The sequence below is a fragment of the Cyrtonyx montezumae genome, unplaced genomic scaffold (genome assembly GCF_038088225.1).
Source record: "Cyrtonyx montezumae isolate F1298 unplaced genomic scaffold, pur_monq_1.0 scaffold_10, whole genome shotgun sequence".
NCBI classification, from domain to species: Eukaryota; Metazoa; Chordata; class Aves; order Galliformes; family Odontophoridae; genus Cyrtonyx; species Cyrtonyx montezumae.
The window spans coordinates 988,195-1,005,939 of NW_027071826.1; the positions used below are offsets into that span (position 1 = coordinate 988,195).

The 17,745-nt window shown below is 50.5% G+C and overlaps 1 protein-coding gene across 2 annotated transcripts in view; it reads right to left on the reverse strand.

Annotated features, from left to right (window-relative positions):
- DAAM1 (dishevelled associated activator of morphogenesis 1) overlaps positions 1-17,745 on the reverse strand; it is a 76,981-nt gene that overhangs the window by 9,426 nt on the left and 49,810 nt on the right. For both annotated transcript variants that reach the window (XM_065747727.1, XM_065747735.1), the window contains 14 exons: positions 16,451-16,522; positions 15,643-15,737; positions 13,484-13,817; positions 12,870-12,980; positions 12,655-12,758; positions 12,092-12,158; positions 11,680-11,797; positions 11,418-11,556; positions 10,882-10,940; positions 10,361-10,548; positions 9,751-10,059; positions 9,552-9,659; positions 3,981-4,084; positions 236-320 (listed from right to left, as the gene is read on the reverse strand). In XM_065747727.1, the coding sequence (XP_065603799.1) occupies positions 236-320; positions 3,981-4,084; positions 9,552-9,659; positions 9,751-10,059; positions 10,361-10,548; positions 10,882-10,940; positions 11,418-11,556; positions 11,680-11,797; positions 12,092-12,158; positions 12,655-12,758; positions 12,870-12,980; positions 13,484-13,817; positions 15,643-15,737; positions 16,451-16,522 (1,893 nt within the window). The remainder of the gene's footprint in view (positions 1-235; positions 321-3,980; positions 4,085-9,551; positions 9,660-9,750; positions 10,060-10,360; positions 10,549-10,881; positions 10,941-11,417; positions 11,557-11,679; positions 11,798-12,091; positions 12,159-12,654; positions 12,759-12,869; positions 12,981-13,483; positions 13,818-15,642; positions 15,738-16,450; positions 16,523-17,745) is intronic.

A 17,745-nucleotide genomic window follows, 5' to 3' on the forward strand; every position in this document is an offset into this window, starting at 1 on the left:
GCGCAGCTTTGGGTCCCAGGACAGACCCAGGTACCAGCACATAACATAGAGGCCATTTTGCTCTCAGTGCTGATGCTACAACTTAGCTGCCTGCATTCCTGATTCTCTAACTATCCTTCAGACGGTTCTCAATATGAGGTTGGCAAATAATTTGGGGTCCAACATGTGTCTCAGATCCCAAACATTACGTGTGGCCTCACAAGGCACGATGCCAACCTGGAGGAGCACTGCCCACCTGCTCCAACATGTCTTTTGGGAGGTCCTCCTGCTCGTCCATCGTCAAAATGGCACGTTTGATCTCCTCATTTGAGAGCTTCAGCCTAGGGGAAAGAGGGAGAAGGAGGATTAATTGCATCCATGCAGGGACTGCTAAAGCACATATATTTTTCTTCACGTTTTTGCACTGCAATTAATTAAACAATCTCACTGTGAAAGAGGGCAAGCCCCTTCCTCCCCCTGCCCTCCTCAGTACCTCTGGGCCCAGCACTGCTATCACAGACCTGGCTATCTTCTGAGGCTCTGTCCAAGCCCTTTGCAATTTTGTCTTCATTTTTCAGAGTGTTGCTGCTGCTTCCAAATACTCTGCTTGTGCTCAGGCATACAGGACAAAAGAGATGCTTTCTGCAGCCTGATGGATATTCTCAAGCAAGAGGTATGAGCAACAGGCATTAGACATAGCCAGTTTTGCATGCCAGTCTTATACCCAGGCCACAAGCTGAGCATGGATGCAGGAGAAGCAGAAGTTAGAAGAGGAGGGTGTTTTCCATCCCGGCATCTGCTTGGGTAGCAGACCAAGACCTTAGAGCCAGCTTCTGGAACACAAAGTTAAACAGGAAGGGTGCAGGACTCTCTAGGCTAGTGAGAGCTTGGCTTAGACTGAAGTCTTTTGTTTAAGACTGGAAACAAAGGATTACCTTCATCGAGACAGGTAGAAGAGCAGTGGCAAGTGAACTTTTGTTTCTTGTGAGCTCAGATTTCCCATCCTGGTCCTCCCTCATCTCTTGCCCCAGTATCCAGTATTTGAGGAAATCTCACAAGAAAGGTTAGTTAAAAGAGGAGTTAAAATCTCACCTGAACCAGGGAAGAACACACAAAGCCTGTACTGAGCAGTGGCCAGAAAAACTGGCAGGGTCACATCACATGCAGAAAAGACCCAGGATGATGGACCCCTATGCTGCTTGCTGTGATAAGAAGCCACGTCCTGGGGACACATTACCTGTCCCATAAGATCAAAAAAGCACAGCCAGCAGGAGCAGGAGGTGATGGTGCCTCTGTACTCAGCACTGGTGAGGCCGCAACTTGAGTGCTGTGTTCAGTGTTGGGCCCTTCACTATAAGAAAGACACTGAGGTCCTGGAGTGTGTCCAGAGAAGAGCAATGAAGCTGTGAGGGGTCTGACGCACAAGTCTTACAAGGAGTGGCAGAGGGCACTTGGATTGTTCAGTGTGGAGAAGAGGAGGCTCAGCTTATCGCTCTACAACTACCTGAGAAGAGGTGGTGGTAAGCTGGGGATCAGCCAATGCTCTCAGGTAACAGCGACAGCACAAGAGGTGATGGCCTCAAGCTGCACCAGGGGAGGTTCAGGTTGGATGTTAGGAAATATTTCTTCTCAGAGTGGTGATGCAGTGGCACAGCTGCCCAGGGAGGTGGTGGGGTCACCATCCCTGGAGGTGTTCAAGAACAGTGGAGATGTGGCACTGAGGGACGTGGGCAGTGGGCACGGTGGGGGTGGGGTTGGTCTTGAGGATCTTGGAGGTCTTTCCCAGCCTGAGTGATTCTGTGATTCTGCTAGATGGCAATGGCCTGGAAGAACTTGACCTCTGATGCTGCATGTGAAGACTGCACCCAAGCCACAGTGCTAAGGCTGAGGCCACTACCAAGTGTCACATCGGTCCCCACCCAGTAAAAAGTGGACACCTGCTGATCTGAGACATTTGGAGTGGAAGACAGAGTTGGACATCATTCCACGGGTGGAAGAGATGCTCCCAGGAGAAGGCAGCTGGTGGGCAGGTACCTCTCACACAGCGCACACCTGAAGCTCCACTGCCTCGGGGTGGTGGATGCTGAACAGTGAGTGTGCCTTTGGTAAGCCCTACTCATTAAAACCAAACCTGATAATTAAAAATAGAGATTAAAAAAAAAAAAGTGGGGGGGGGGGAGGATGAACAAACTATTCTCAGCGATCATCAAAACCCCACGCCAAGAACAAGAGGCTGCTTCAGGGAGCAATCACGGGGCGCCAGAAGAAAACAGCTTCTCAGACAATGCCATGGGAAAGGGGCCAGGGAAAGCTAGAAGCTTATCTATAACCACAGTAATTATCATTGTTGGCAGCAGCTGTCGGACGCGAGCTGTCTGACAGGAACGGGGTCACGGTGCTCGCTGTCACTGGGATTTGAGGCCAGCAGCCCGGGATGCGAAGTGACAGCCCGCCGGCCCCGGCCTGCCCGCGTGGCTTCCGCAGGGCCCGCGAAGGATGCAGTAAGTGTGAAGGGGAAAACAAATTCTGCCTGCGAGGGGACGCGCCCTCCTGAAAAGCCACATTCGTTTGAGAAAAATGCTCCGCACTGCCTCGCCGGAGAGAGGAACCAAACGAGCCTTTCACTGCCAGCACGCTCAGAGAGGGATGGAGAGGAGCCCTGATCTGCATCTTGCAGGAGGCAGCACGCTAAAAATACACACGTGTACACCCAGAGCAAAAGCAAAGGCAGCGTTTCACTGAGCAACATGCGGCAACGCACCGACATCGGCATAGCTGGAGTGTTCTTAAAAGAAGAGGGAAAAACAAATGTTACAGATATTCCGGTGCTGCATTACAAGCTGAAGGAAAATTCAGTGATCTCACTGCGCAGTAATTTCTCCCAAAGCAAAGGAAGCAGGCAAAAAAATAAATCTATAGAGAGAGATAAAGTATCTCACTGGCCGTAATCTTTCCACGCTGCAAGCCAGACAATAGCTGTTTAGCTTACAAATGTCTGGCTTAAACAAGGGGCCGAGCCCACAGGTCCTTTCACATGTGAAAGTCAGCTCGTTTCTAATGCACCCAGCCCTCTGCAGCAGCACAGCATGGATCTGCTGCTCTGTCTCGCTCACAGACGGGCACAGGGCTTGCTAGTGGAGAGTGCTGGAGGTGCAGGGGCTGAGCTGAGCCTGCAGAGGTCCCTGGGTGCAGGTGGCACAGCATCTCCAGGGCTGCAGCTCACACTGGGTTGGTGTTTCCTCTGGGGCAAGAAAGAGCCCAGGTGGGTGCAAACTGCTGGAGGAGAGCAGGTCTGCATCTGCTGAAAGTCAGGGCTCACTCCTTCTTGGCATGTTATATATTTATTTTGCTAAATATATCACTGCTTAGGAAATGGTGATGCTAGGAAAAATCATAGAGCCCCACGCCCCGCTTGCTGGTCCTTTGGGGAGGGACGCAAAGGGCAGACGGGCAGTGCTCATTCCTGCTGGATTAATTAACAACAACTCATTTCCAGCCACCACTAGAAGAGAAAGATCGGCTGGTGACCGCATACGAAGACCCTCACTCAGTGAGGCACCCCCCATGCCCCAGAAGTTAAGCAGCTCCCCTTCACACCGGAGGGGCTGCCTGTGTGCTTTGCAGGCACAAGCATCCTGCTGAATTAACCTGAGCCTGCTCTGATTGCATGCAGTGCAGGGCAGCAACCCAGGCAGTGCCCTGGTCCCGCTGCTTTGCTCTCTAGCAGCTTGCTGATGTAGATGCACTCATCCACGTGCTGCTCTAAGCTCCACTTTCACTGTAATCCTTGTTATTCTGACTGCTGCATTTGAGGAAATAAGAAAATCCCTAGAAGCAATGCAGAGCTCCCCACCCGGAGGTTTTGTTTGCAGACACAGCCTGCAGTGTGCCAGGGAAGGAAGCCACGTGGGCTGCCCATGCTGGATCCACTGCCCCACAGTCAGATAAAGCAACACGCCCAGGCTGGGGCACGACAGCCCTGGCCCCCACATCAGCCATACCTGGAGAGAAGGATGTTGCAGTTCTGAGCTCTCCGGCCATCGATGACTGAAAGCTCCTTGACTTTGTGCCTGGAACTCAACGTGTCGTCGATAGCATCTTCCTTCTGCAAAAACAATAGGGAGAAAAAAGGGAAAAAAAAGCATGGAGAAAAGCCACGGAGAAGGCATTTAGTACTCTCAGCACATAGCACTGCAATGCACAGCAGGTCCCCATTAATCAGGAGTGTCACCACGGGTTACGGGCAAAACCCATAGCCTGCAACTGAAATACAGTAAGTCGCTTCATAAACCAGAATGGGCTTTGAAGCCACTGGTTAGAAATGTAAATATTTTCTCAGACAGGGAAGATTTAAGAATGCGCAAACGCACAAGCGCTGCTGAATAAATAAAGCAGGGCTTTCTTAGCATACATATTTGTGACACTTTGTTCAGTCCTCACATGAAATACTTCACTCTGGGTGGCTGCACACAGCCATGACCACTGTTGCCCTGCTCTCCAGCCATCTGCAGCCGCCCTTCACGCATCAGTCTGCAGCAGCAAATCCACCAACAAAAGCTACCAGACTTCCAAATGCAACCTGCAGCACTGCAGCCTCTTTCAGGGCAATTCTTCCCAAACAAGGGATCTGAAGGCACAAATCCCTGCGGCACGAGCACCTCAATCTCCTGAGCAGCTGTTATCTTCAAATGAGCAGCGACGGACAGCGCTGTGGCTGCACAAGGATGGGCAGATGGAGGTAACAGAGATCTTGCAGGGTTGCCCGAGGAGCTCACGTGGAGCACGGTTTTAATAGAGCATGTTACGTGTTTTAGTAAGGTTAAGAAATTAAAACCTGGCTATTCGACCCTGCTGGGAGGAACCTAACCCAGAGCTGTGAGGTCCCACGTGCTGCAGCTGAGCACTGAATGTTTCAGAGATAGAACTGGCACACAACCACTTCATGGGTGGAAAACGAGCAAAGAAGTTTCCCCTTCTTACTCTTTTTCTTGCATGAATTAAAAGAACGCCTATAAGGAATGGGAAACTGTGGGGATAAGTGGTGCTGAGCTCCTCCTGCAGGGACAAGATTGCTTATCTCAGTCGTTAAGGAAGCCTCAGGGCAGGGCCTCCCAGCACGAAGGTCAGGCTGGATGGAGCTGTAGATGTCAGTGTGCATGGCCACAGACCATAGGTTCATAGGTTCATAAGGTTGGAAAGGACCTACAAGATCATCTAGTCCAACCATCCTCCTATCACCATCCCTACCCAACTACTAAATCAAATCCCTTAGCACCTCATCTAAACGCTTCTTGAACAGTGCTAGGGATGGTGCCTCACCCACCTCCCTAGGCAAAGGGGGTGAAGACCAGGTGGCCTTTAAAGGTCCCTTCCAATGATTTCGTGACTCTAGGCTGCAACTGTGACCCACTGCATGCGTCCCCGCGTCCCCAGCCCTGCCCTCACCGCTCCGACACTGCGGGTGCTCACTTACCTGCCGGGAGTTACTGCTCACAAAGAAGTCCTACAGCCATAGCAGAAGCATGGAAAAAGGCAGTAAAAACACATGCAGTTCAGTGATCTCAGCACAACCCAAAGGAATCAAAGCACGGTCACGGGGAGGGCAGCACTGCACAGTGGGGTGGGCAGAAAGGGGGAAAGCGCTCGGGGTCGGCCAGTGCCAAAAAAGGGAGGGTGGGAGAGTGGTGGGGAGGAAGGGATGCGGAGGAGGAGGGGAAGAAGGGGGGATGCTGCATGGATGGGTCACACCAAGGTGCTTTGGTGCTAGGATGCCGGGGACACGCAGGGGACCCTGCCAAGCCCTGCCACCAGCGCTGGCCTCACGCAGCACTGCTCAGCCCGCCACGCCGGGGGAGAAAATTACTGGGTTTTGTGAATCGGAGAGGATGAAATGTCACCACGACTGCCAGGAAAAACAGGGCTTTCAAGTGGAAATAACGAGATTCTCATCCCGGAGCAAATCTTGCCGCAGCAAAACTTTACCGTTTGCCATGGCAACAAGTCTCCCCTCGACTTGTCCTCCTGCGGGGACGCTCTGCCGGTGCCCAGCCTGCCCTCTGCCCTTCCCAGGACCCCGCAGCCCTGCTCAGCAGGCTGGAAGCACGTGCAATGAAGCCGTTACCATGAGACCACACACACACACAAGGGAGTTTTTCCCCTCCTCGTTTGCTGGGCTGTGTAATTTTTTTGTTTTGGTGTGTGCGTGCGCGCGTTTTGTTGCTCTTTATTTTGGCTTGGCTCGAGGTCTGGCAGCACTGTGATGGGGAGGGAGACTGCAAAGGTGCATCAGCAGTTTGTTGGCGTGTTGGGTGTCGTGTTCTTTATAAAGAAAGCATGCAGCAGCCAGAGGTCAGAGCTGGAGGGAGGGAGGCTCCAAATGCAGTTCATTTACAAAAGCTCTTCCTCCCACCCTTCCTCTCAGAGGTGACGCAGGTTTTCCCCTGGCCAGGAACTTTATCAGCACTTTATCAGCCCAGGAACCGTGTGTGGGTTTGGTTTGGTGGGAGGATGGGAAATGGCTCTGCTGACGACACAAAACACCCCAGGTTTGGCCACGGGTGCCTGGCAGGGGGCTGAGCCTGAGCCTGAGCCCCCTCTCCCCGTGGCTTACAGTATGCAAATGGTTCCCAGCAAAGGTTCAAGACGTACAACAACAACGTGTGAAGCTTTCCTGGAGCGTGGAGAAGTAACGCTGCGGCCGAGAAGCAGAACAAAACGTGCTGGGAGACAAGGAAACATCAGCCAAGAAAAGAAGGAACCAACCCTTTGCTGAGCATCCCAGCCTCTCAGCGGAGGTGCCAGGGCTTCCTTCGGCAGCAGCTTTGCAAGGAAAGGGGGAACCGACAGCCCTAAATAAAGATACCCAAGCTGCTATTGCTGTATTTCAGAGAGATGTGATGAAAAATGCAGCCCTATGATTTGAGGCAGCCCTGAGGCTGCTGCCAAGACAGAATCGGACTCCACGGATCAGCAGAGGTGGTAAAGGTGTTTGACACAATGATCTGCGATGGCCCCGTGTGTTTTCCTTCTGTGTCAGCAAGGTTGGTAAGTGCTGATACACAGTCCGAGGGGCAGGGGGCATTTCCAGAGCCCCACAGCAGGAGGAGGATGTACGTCAGTGGCTGCCATGGAGCTGGGAAGGAGCTGCTCTCCTGGCAGCCCTGGACAACTGACCCTGTTCTGCCAGCATAGTGTGAGGATGCTCTCAGGGGAAGATCCCAGGGTGATCAGTGGGGAAGGGCCCTTTCCCAAGAGCTGCAGAGTTCACTGCTGAGCCTATGTGTACCTCCCTGACTGGGAAATGGGAAAAGCATTCAAGGGGATGCTTAAAACTAAGAAAGTAATTAAGTCTGTGTGCTACTCAGATGGGGATTTCCAGGCACTACAGCAACACATGCAGCCAAGTCTCATCCATAACAGAGCCGCCACACCTACAACAAAGGGTAAGGGATGATCCTGCCCCACAGATAACTCCAAAGTTGCCCCCAACCCACTGAGGCATTGACTGCACCTGGCAATGCCACTCCTCAGCATGAACTGATGAGCAAACCCTGACGCCCCAAGCCCTACAGATGTCACGTCTCAGGAGGAATGGCCACTGGGTAAGTGACTTACAGCAAAGGGCTCCACACAAGGAGAGTGGAGGAGAAATCCCTACTGTGAGCTGTCAGTTTAGCTTTTATCACCCTTCCCCCAAAGAACAGGCACTTCTCACTGCACGTATTGGCCAGAGTGATGAGGCACACTCGCTTCTCCTATCCGTAGGATCACAGAATGCCTGGGGTTGAAAAGGACCTTAAAATTCATATAGTTCTGACCCCCCTTCCATGGGCTGATTGCCCTCCACCAGATAGACTGAGCTGTGCAGCGCCCCACCCATGGCCTTGGGCACCTCCAGAGATGGGGCACTAACAGCTCTCTGGGCAATCATTTCCAGAGCCAACCATCAGAGACCCTCCACACACAAAAACTTTGTAGTGGTGGCAAAAAGTAAGGAGTGTTTACATTTTTTGGCCACTCCCTTACATGTGTCCTTGGCTACACATGAGGACATGTGTTCGGTACCAGGGACACTGCCACAAAGCTGCACTTGCACAAAGCAGTCCTACCAAGAGGTGTTGTTTGGCCACGATGAATTCATGTGTTGTGCTCCCATGGGTGGGCTGGATTCCAGCCACAGCAGCAACTCACAAGTCATACTTCCACTCCTCTTTCCCCATTTCCAGATGCTCTCACATATGGGAACATCTGCCAGTCCTACCCCATTTCTGGCTCCCATGTTCAGCTCCCATTCAGTGCTTACCCAATCTGGGACATAAACCAGGCCACAGTTCTCCTTGCAGCACCTACCTCTCCTTGCTGAGCCCAAACTAACCAGCCACCTCACTCAACAGGACCTCAGTGAAGCCCAATAATTTTCAGATTTCATCTGGGCAGTAATCAGCAGCACACCAGGTGACTCTGACTTTGGCCAGAGGGCAAACCATCCACTGACGTGCTAGGTTTCTATTCTCACTTCCTTTGAGTTTTCATTTCATCTTCTCCATCTTCAGGAGGCACTGGTCAAACTCCAAAAACGTGGGGAGCAAGAACCAGTACTGTATCACCTATTCCCAAAACACACCAGGGCAGCACCTGCTCCTGGTTTGTTACTCTTGATATTTGTCCAGCTCTAATCCACCCTCTAATCGTCCTGCCCTCCATTAGCCTCCAGAAGAGATTAAGCTCTCACGTTGTCCAAGGGGATTATGTTTGGCTCTGCTTCGTCCCAGCCCCATCCTTGTGCCTGAGCCTGGCCAGAGCAGGACAGCCTGGCCTCTCCAAGCCTCCCTGCAGACAGGTGAGAATAATATTTTCAGTCTCTCTCTCTCTCACTTTTTTTCTCTTGCATTCCTGAAAAACTCACAGCTTGTCAGCACTGATGTTCCCGCCTGGGGTAAAACAAGTGTCTTATTTTCTTCATGTGCTTTGATGCTTTCCAAAGTAGGGCCATATTGTTCGAGAAGGAGATTAAAAAGCAGAGACTTTTGTCTGCAGTGTCATTCTTTTGGTTTGGGACTTGCATTTTGTTCAAAGCTCACATATTGCTCTGGGCTCACTACAAAAATAAAAGAAGAGATCCACCCATGGTAGATGTGGGTAAAGCTCAGTCCTTCTTGGCCAGAGTGGGATATAAATTTTCCACCCAATGCAGAGACATGAAGCAGTGGCTAAGAGCTATCCAAAAACATTACCCAACCATGGCCACATCTGGGGGCTATTTTCATACGCTCCCTGTCATTTTTGTTTGTTCTGTGATCCATCATCATGACACAGGCATGCCCGTGCCATGGCACACGCGGTCAGGTACACGGGCAGGGGTACCAGTCACATCTAGCTGTAAGCTACCATTTCAAGGCAAAGGCACCAGCAGGCAAATGAGAGGATAAACCAGATTGAGTCCATCTGGCAAACCAAGCACTCGAATGAAATAATGGTAGGAGGAGTGTACTGAGACCACGTGTGACACCAAGCGACTTCGTCATCACGGCGTCTGACCCAGATGCCTGTGCACAGCCCCGGCCTGATGTTACCTGCTGTCTTTGGTAGGCAGAGAACGTCCTTTCCAGGTCTTCAAGATCCAGGATTTTAAACACTTTTGCATCATCTATATCGGTCCACACAGTGCCTGCCAGCTTGTTCTGAAAGACACAGGGTGCACTGCACATTGGAGTACCCTACTGCAAAGCAACATGGCCTTCTGAAAGCACAAAAGAAGAACCTCTGGCTTACCTCTGGCAGCTTGGACCAGTTGAAAGACTTGAGGGCATTCGTTGGCTGTGGGATGCTCTTCTTCTTGAGGGCAAAGCCCAGCGGTGCTCCCGGGGGGGGCATCACCCCATCCAGGGGTGGTGGACCAGGAGGTGGTGGGGGGCCACCTGGAGGAGGTGGAGGTGGGGGTGGTGGTGGGGGACATCCCCCTAGGGGTGGGGGTGGGGGTGGAGGGGGAAGGAGAGATCCTGGAGCTGGAGAAGGTAAAGGGCCACCAGGAGCTCCTGGTGGCAAAGGAGGTCCTCCAGGGCCAGCAGCACAGATTGCCCTCTAAGAGAGAAAGAGAAAAGGGTCTGGTCACACAGAAGGAGGGCACCATCCAAAAAATGCTTTTGTTTTTGGCCAAAATGTAATCAGCAAAGGGATTCTCAGAGGCTTCAGAACTCGTGACTGAGGTCAAATGCAGACAAAGAGGTGAGATAGTCCCATCCCCAGGGATGGACATCTTGGTGGCCCTACAAACAAGCACCTTTCTCAGCCCTCAGTGCAGCCTGGCCTCCTGAAATCAGACCTCAGCAGCTTTGGGGGATTTGGGATGAGGCAGAAATGAGGAATGGGTTTGGGGCCTCACCCTGCTCATCTCATGGAGCTGCGCTGTGAGATCTGCCACCTGCTGCTTGACCTGTTTGTGCTCGCTGGACTCCTTCTCCAGCTTCTCCTTCATCTTGTTCAGCGTCTGCATCATTTCTTCCTTCTCCTGGGCCTTTGCATCGCACTCCCTCTCCTTCTTCTCCAACTTCTGCTGAAGCTCAGTGTGCTCTGAAACAGCCCCCACACCAGTCCACGAATGAATTTTGGAGCGATGAACACCCCAGTATGGAAAACAGCAGCATGCAGCATTATAAAACCCATGGTTCACACTTTCCTCACATGCAGCTGAGGGAAGAGAGTGTGTGCTCCCTGACCAAGGCTGCCTCTGTGCTGCAGACCCCACAGAGAAATGAGAATCTACTTCCTCGGGAAGCCCCATCGCATAGTACAAACTCAGCAACTCACACAGAGCTCACCCAGTGCAATGTGTAAATGCTACCTGTGCAGCTTACTGTGCATGCTCAGCTTAGAGTTAATGCCTTCCATTTTTCCATCACTCACCTTTCCGCATCTTTTCTGCTTGCTCTTTCCACTGTTTAACTTCATTTTCGTTGACCAGCCTAAAAGGAGCAGACAAGCAGCGCTGTGAGACAGCCCTCATGCAGTCAGCAAACACTGCCAGTAAAAAATGTGACTGGGAAGCACTGTGCTGAGGAGCTGGGGCTGTGTGGGGTGCAGCTCCCACGCCAGTAATTCAGACACCTCAGCTCTGCCTCCCCACTGCTCCTGGCTGCAGGGTTTGCATGCTGGCATGCTCTGCTCCCCTCCAGAGGCTGTGGCTTGTCCAGCCAAGGAGCGGAGCAGAAATATCACTGTGAGAGCAGTGACACAGAGGCATAGTGACAGTGACAGTCAAGGGAAACAGCTCACTGAGGACACGGTGGTTGAGCTAAATTCACATGCATATCTTGCTGAGCAGGTCTGAATGATCCAGCTCTGCCAGGGATGATTCCCAAACCTTGCCACCCTACCCGCCGTCTCTCTTGGAACAGCCAAATTCATGCAGCAAACCCAAAGAACAGTCGATGAGCACTTACATTCGGACAACATTTTTGATATTGAAGTTTTCCAGGGGAGTGGCATCGGGGTCCTGCCCTTTGTCACTCTGAATGACGATCTGCTGTATGATCCTGTCCAGCAGCAGCCAGTACTGGACGGTGTTGCCGCTTCTTTTATCTGGATAGGAGGAAAGGAAGAGGGCTGGGAGAAGCAGCAGGGATGTGGCTGCCCCCTGGGCGGGGGAGCAGTGCTGTGAAGCCCCTGGCAGCACGTGCTCTTGCCCCCCCACACCATACTCACAAGGCATTTGGAGACAGTGGTGCAGGATGGACATAAAGTGCGGGTACGCCTCTGTGTGAGTCAGCCTCTTCCTCGTCAGCTCAAACATCTGAGTTGCACTTTTGGTGTCAATGTGAACCTGTAGAGACAGCGAAGTGTGCTCTGGTCTCCGGAGTGAAGTGAGCAACCAACCCTACAAGCCAACCCTTCCCAGCGTGAAGAAAAATCACAAGAGCCCAGTGAAGGTCAAACAGCACTGGTCTGCAGCCAGGAGAGAAGAGAGATGAAGCAATGGAGCAGGGCAACAGGAGGCAGATTTACAGCTACCAAATTTGATCTAAAAGCCAGAATTTTGTTCCAGTCTACAGAGATGCCTTTAAAAGGAACCGTGACATCAAGTGCCAGTCCCTGCACCAGTAATGTTCACACTCACCAGCTCAAACCTTTTGGCAAATTCCAGTTCATCTTCATTTCTAAGCATTTCAAAAAAATCTAAATGCCTGAAGAAAGAAATGAAAAAGAAAAAGCCTATTAAAAGTGGAAATGAGCATGAAAATAAATAAAAGGCAGCCACTTTGGAACAGCTTCCAGAACAGCTCGTTAGCAGGCAGTAATCCAGAGGCAAGTGGGACATGAAACACCAACAAGAAGTTCAGTCTAGAGCTCCCAGAGCTCCACGTGTTTGCCTTCACTCTTGCCAGCTTGAAAAACCAATTCAGAAAGACAGAGGGCAAAGTAATTGCAGCCTTTCCAAGGAGCCTCTTGGAAGAGAAGACTGACGGCATCCCACCAGGGTGCTGGATCCTTCCCAGCTCAATTCTGTGTGGGAGTGCAGCGGATATGGGTTTCTGCCTTCTCTCTCTTTGGTGATACCAAAGTGTTTCGTAAAGAGGAGCCAGATCTATGTGGTTTTCCCCAAAGGCCAAGTCCAAAAACCAGAAATCATGCATGTAAGGAAAGGGGAAAAATAACAGTGGGCTGTGAGTCCCCACTCACCGGTCTAGGGTTGAGTTTTCGTGCTCTCTCAGTTTGTCAATAACTGGCTGGATTCCTAGCATGAGAAATTCGTATCTCAGGTGGAGTCTGAAATCCAGGCTTTCCTGTGAGGGACAGTTGTCGGGTCAACACAGCAAGGTGCATTTCCTCAAAAAGCTTCTTGAAAACCCCAAGCCCACCAAAAGAGCACCCTGTGCAAGAGCCCCAGAGCTCACCACGCCTGCGCCCTGGCTCAGGACTGCGTTGATGAAGGACATGATGGCTGTCTTGAGGCTGACTTCGTCCCGATACCGTCCTGTGCTCTTGTCCAGGTCATTGATCAGCGTCTGTCAAATGCGTAGTGGAAGTTAACAGCCCAGGGGCTTGTGATCTACTCCTGGTGGTCCCAAAGCCCCTACAGCAGTCTGCTGGTGATACTTCCTGAGCCAAAAGCTGCTGCCTGATGCAGCACAGCCCATCCAGGACCTGTGTCTGCAAGCATCTGCCCATCCAGATGTACTGCAGCTTTACAGAGTTTCACTCCTGGTGACTCTATAAAAGCAAGCATCCTTGGGTGGGACTGACTTAAATAACTGCTTTCCCACTCTCTGTTCAGCTGTGGTTATCATCAGATACGGCACTGATCTTGGGTGAATCCCAGAGTATCAAAATCCCACGTGGCCACACAAATCACACATATGTGGCACTCAGATAGCCATGAGAAGGAAAGGACGAGAATGCCCATTTGGGCTCTCTGGGGAGGTCCCCTCCTCCCCCAGCACTGGGTGATGGTTTGCCCAGACCCAGATCCAAATCTCAGGAGTGAAAAAAGGAGTTGAGAGGCACCTACCTGAAAGCGAGTCCGTTCGCTGGCGTATTTCTGGTAGTGCAGCATTGCCTCCAGTACCTTCTTGTGGCCGCCGGGAACCAGGCACACAGCGCCCATGATTTCCAGCACTGCCACCTTTGTCTTAATATTTTCTGTGCTCAGACTCTGAGCAATTACGTTAATGCTCTCCGAATGGGCCAGGACGTGAGCCCGGCCCAGGGAGTTGTTCATTAGTGCTTTTATACATCCAATGAGCGAGGTATGTATTCGAGACTCTGCTGTCTCATAGTCCATGCTTTTGAGAAAGTTCAGAATACATGACAAGCCATCCAGGTCGATGAATCGGGTTACAAACCTGTGAGGAAGAGGGATGTTTTAAAATCAAACGCTAAATGACTGCTTAACTCACCAATGGGGCTGACTTGTCTGCTCTTGTAAATCCAGAATGCCCTTCTCTCTGTTTTCCTGCAATGGTCTTTGGATAGCAGAAAGCCTGCAGGACTCCTACAGCCTACTCCTAGAGCACAGCATCAGGGCTGCAAAATTCCATCCTTCTGAATGGAGGTGAAGAACTTGCCACGGTGCAGCTACGCTGCAGCAAAGCCTCCCCAGTCTCCAACCTGAGACATACATCAGGCTCCTTTAGGACCAGTTTCGGACAGGATGGGAAGAAGCTTCCCAGCACTGCAGTTGTCTTTTCACCAGCTGCAGCCAACCCACAGAAACCCCAAGGACAGCCAAGCCCACGCCCTCAACGCCTGCCGGACCTTCTGCCTCCTGCTGCCTCTCCATCCACATCCTTCTCAGCTGTGCACATCTCACACATTTTTAAGCAGAGAATTCAGGTTTTGGTGATGACTTCTAATGCTGCTAAATAGCAAGCAGGCTGCAAATGCATGCTGTGCCTGAGGCAGGCTCAGCAAAGCACGCAGACGTAACCCACCCTCCTTCAGTGCACATTGCATGTGCATTTCCAAAAATGCCTCCTTGCTCAATGCCACTGTGGCTGTTTTGGCAAAAGGAGTGGGCTTGTACAGCAAGTGAGCCAAAAGCCATCCCAGCACTGGGATGAGTTTAATTTACAACCACTAGTGTTCATGTGCAGCAACAAAAGGAGTTATTGCAGTGTGAGTGAAAACTGATTTCTCTGCTTGAAAGGCTGATCTTATTATCTAAGTCAATAGGAAATTTGTTATTCAGTTCTCTGAAAGCCAAAATATGTCCAGCAGGTCAAGTTTCCTATGTAGCCTGCTGCATCACAGAATCATTAAGGTTAGAAAAGACCACTAAAACCACCCAGTCCAACCATCAACCCACGATTTCAGTGTGATGGACTCACAAAGCACTTTTAAGCACTCCTGAACGTCTTAGTGCAGATGACAAGGCCAGGTACCACCTGGGAATGGCAGGAGCCAGAACCCAGAGTGCTGGGCTCCGTGGAAGCCAGGTGCTTAGTGCCAACCCTGGGAACTCCTTGCCAGTGACCACCACCAGAACCATTGCAAAAGAGAAATGGAGTGTAATGCACTTGCAAACAAGAGCAGTGTCTTCTACAACCACAACGGGCAGAGCCATTATAACGAAACACTTAGCCATCAGAATTCAGCCTGAGGCATCTAAAAGATTTTGCAGTTGTGGACCCCAGAAAAAAATTAATTTAGGAAAAGCTAAAGGCAAGCAGAATGAATCCCACCTTTCTTTCTCCTCCCCATCAACCTCCTAGCAGTTTTTTTTCTTTTCTTGTATTTCACACAGGTCTGAAGATTCCTATGATTTTACTCCTTTAAAAAGTGCAAGGGAAGTTGAACTTGAAACCAAGGGCCTGGTTGACCAACAAAAACTGAAATTTTTGGAAAAATTCTGGAAGGTGTTTTTGTATTTTGTTCCAAGCAGAACAAGAGCAAATGTGAGGGGGAAAAATACAAAAAGAAGTGGTCTGATTTCTCTGAACAAATGTGAAGGTGCTGATGGTTCTCTGCAACTAAAAGGACTGAAGAAATTGAATAAAATGATAAGAGGTGGTTCAAAAAGGCAATGCAATTTCATAGCCCTTGTGTCCCAAGTCTCCTCCCCATCCTGCACTAGTCCCATTTCTATTCCTATTCTAAAACTCCTCTGCCAGAGAACACAAATCACAAGCTATAACCAGAGCAATAAAGCAAGGAAATGAACAGCATTGCCTCATTGGTTTCGTCCTCAGTGCAGTCTTCAAACTTTCTATTGTTTTATTTCTCTCCTCCTCATCTTCTTTTTCCAAAGCAATCAGCGATTTCCTCTGCAAAAAGAAAGATGTGAAGTTGAAACAGAGTGCAGGCACAAGCAGCAGGACCACCAGCCACCCCAGTGTGCAAAACCACAGTGCTGGAGGTGGGACCTGGAAACAACTCTGAAAGATGGAAAGCAGACACTGATGGGGCTGGGGGGATGCAGGGGGCTTGGGCAGTGCTAACAGGGAATCCACAACAGCGGGAAGGTGCTACATTGAGGTGGGGGTGAGAGAGGTAGGGTCTTTTAGCCTTCCCTGCTAATTGTGAATCCCATGTGCACCTGTGGAGGTGCAGGGGCTGCAGGGATGCCTTGCAGCCCAAACGGGACAGGATCTTGCATTCACATTTGGGGCCACCAGGGCATCTCCCGTGTCTCCCAGTGCACCTACAACGCCATTCCATTTTCATCCAGCATGACAACCACCACCCAGTTCAGAAGGGAACAGGGCGGTAGCAGGGATCCCACTTTCCTTGAAGCAGCAGTTCAGTGTCTCATTGCCACTGAACAATCAGACAGCTTCCTTAAAAAACAGCCTGAAAATCCCTGTTTGCCCTCAGTCTTGCAGCCTCCTGGCTTGGAGCTAGACAAAAGCCCCCTGTGCCTTTGAGAACTCTTTTTTTTTTTCTCCAGAGCTGCATCCAATGAACAAAAAACCTCTCCCTGCATTTCTCCTGACTTAAATCACTGCCATCAGTGCTGCAGCATTGTAGAAATACTTACGGCAGCCATTGAGTTCAGCTGATCAATGTAAAACTCAGGCCAGCTAGTGGCCCCTTTATTTTCTTCTTGGTCCTGCAGAGAGTGGGGAAAAGTGAAACAAAGAGAGTGGATCATAAAAAAATGGCATTGACATCTCCTGCCCTTCAGAGCCAACCATCTGTGACGTTCCCTCGTGCTCTCACATTACTTCATATCAATAAAGGCTCAATTTTCTGTATTCTGAACTCAACACTCATTGATAGTTCCAGAACATTACCTGATCTATTGAATACGTATTTTTTTATATACAATCTATGTTATGCCACCTGTCTGTGACTAAGCTCAGTCTGGTAATCTTACACTCATCTTCTCTTGTACAAACTCCACAGGGCCCTTGAAGTTCTGGCTGTACAGCTTCAATGAATGTGCTTTGGGGGAAAAAATAAGGTTTTACAAGCTACGAAGGCTACACAAATGTGACACGAACAAGAGTTTGCTCTTGGAGAAGGGCTGTGACTTACCAATAAGAGAATCTCCCAGCACAAAACAGCCAGCTCCCCTGAGGGTTCATTAGTTATTAGGAGGGAACAAGCACATGGCAATGTCCCCTCTCAAACGACATCCCCCCGAGCCCACGATCTATGACAATGATCGATGCAGAGCTCTGTTTGGTCATCCCAGTTACAATGCTCTGCACCTGGTGTGACCCACCAGAGGTTTTCAGGGTCTGCCATGCTCTTGTAGGATGTCACCAACAGACTACTGAGCCATGCTTGGATAAATAACACTGCACGTACAGATATTCTGAAGGAACAGTTCAAGACCGACTCTTTTCCCCACTGTATTTTCCCAAAATTTCTCCTGAAAGAAGAAAAAGGATAAAAAAAGACATCTCCTTCGGGCTGAGCCAGAAGAAGCAATCCATCCCTAATTTTAAGATGGAGCTGGAGGTATTTGTGAGGGTTAACCCACACTTGCTAGGGAAGGAACTGGGGGTGTGCGTGCAGACGACAACTGATAGTCCAGTTGATTTCTGCAAGTCAACAGAGTCCAAAATATTTACTCTGGTTCAAGAGGCATAAATGGGAAACGTTTGTGCATCCAAACTTCTCAAGGTGCAGCTTGCCAAGAGGACAAAATAGAGAACTAGTGAGCCTTTGTCATGCGTGGCTATGGGATGGGGACAGGAGAAGTCCAGGTGTGAGCAGGTGGCAGCCCCTCAGCCATCTCCCCCAGTGTGCCAAGGGTGAGAGAAGCTGCTTATCCACAGATCTGGTCAAGTTTAAAGTGAATGAAAAGACTTTTCTGAACAAGAA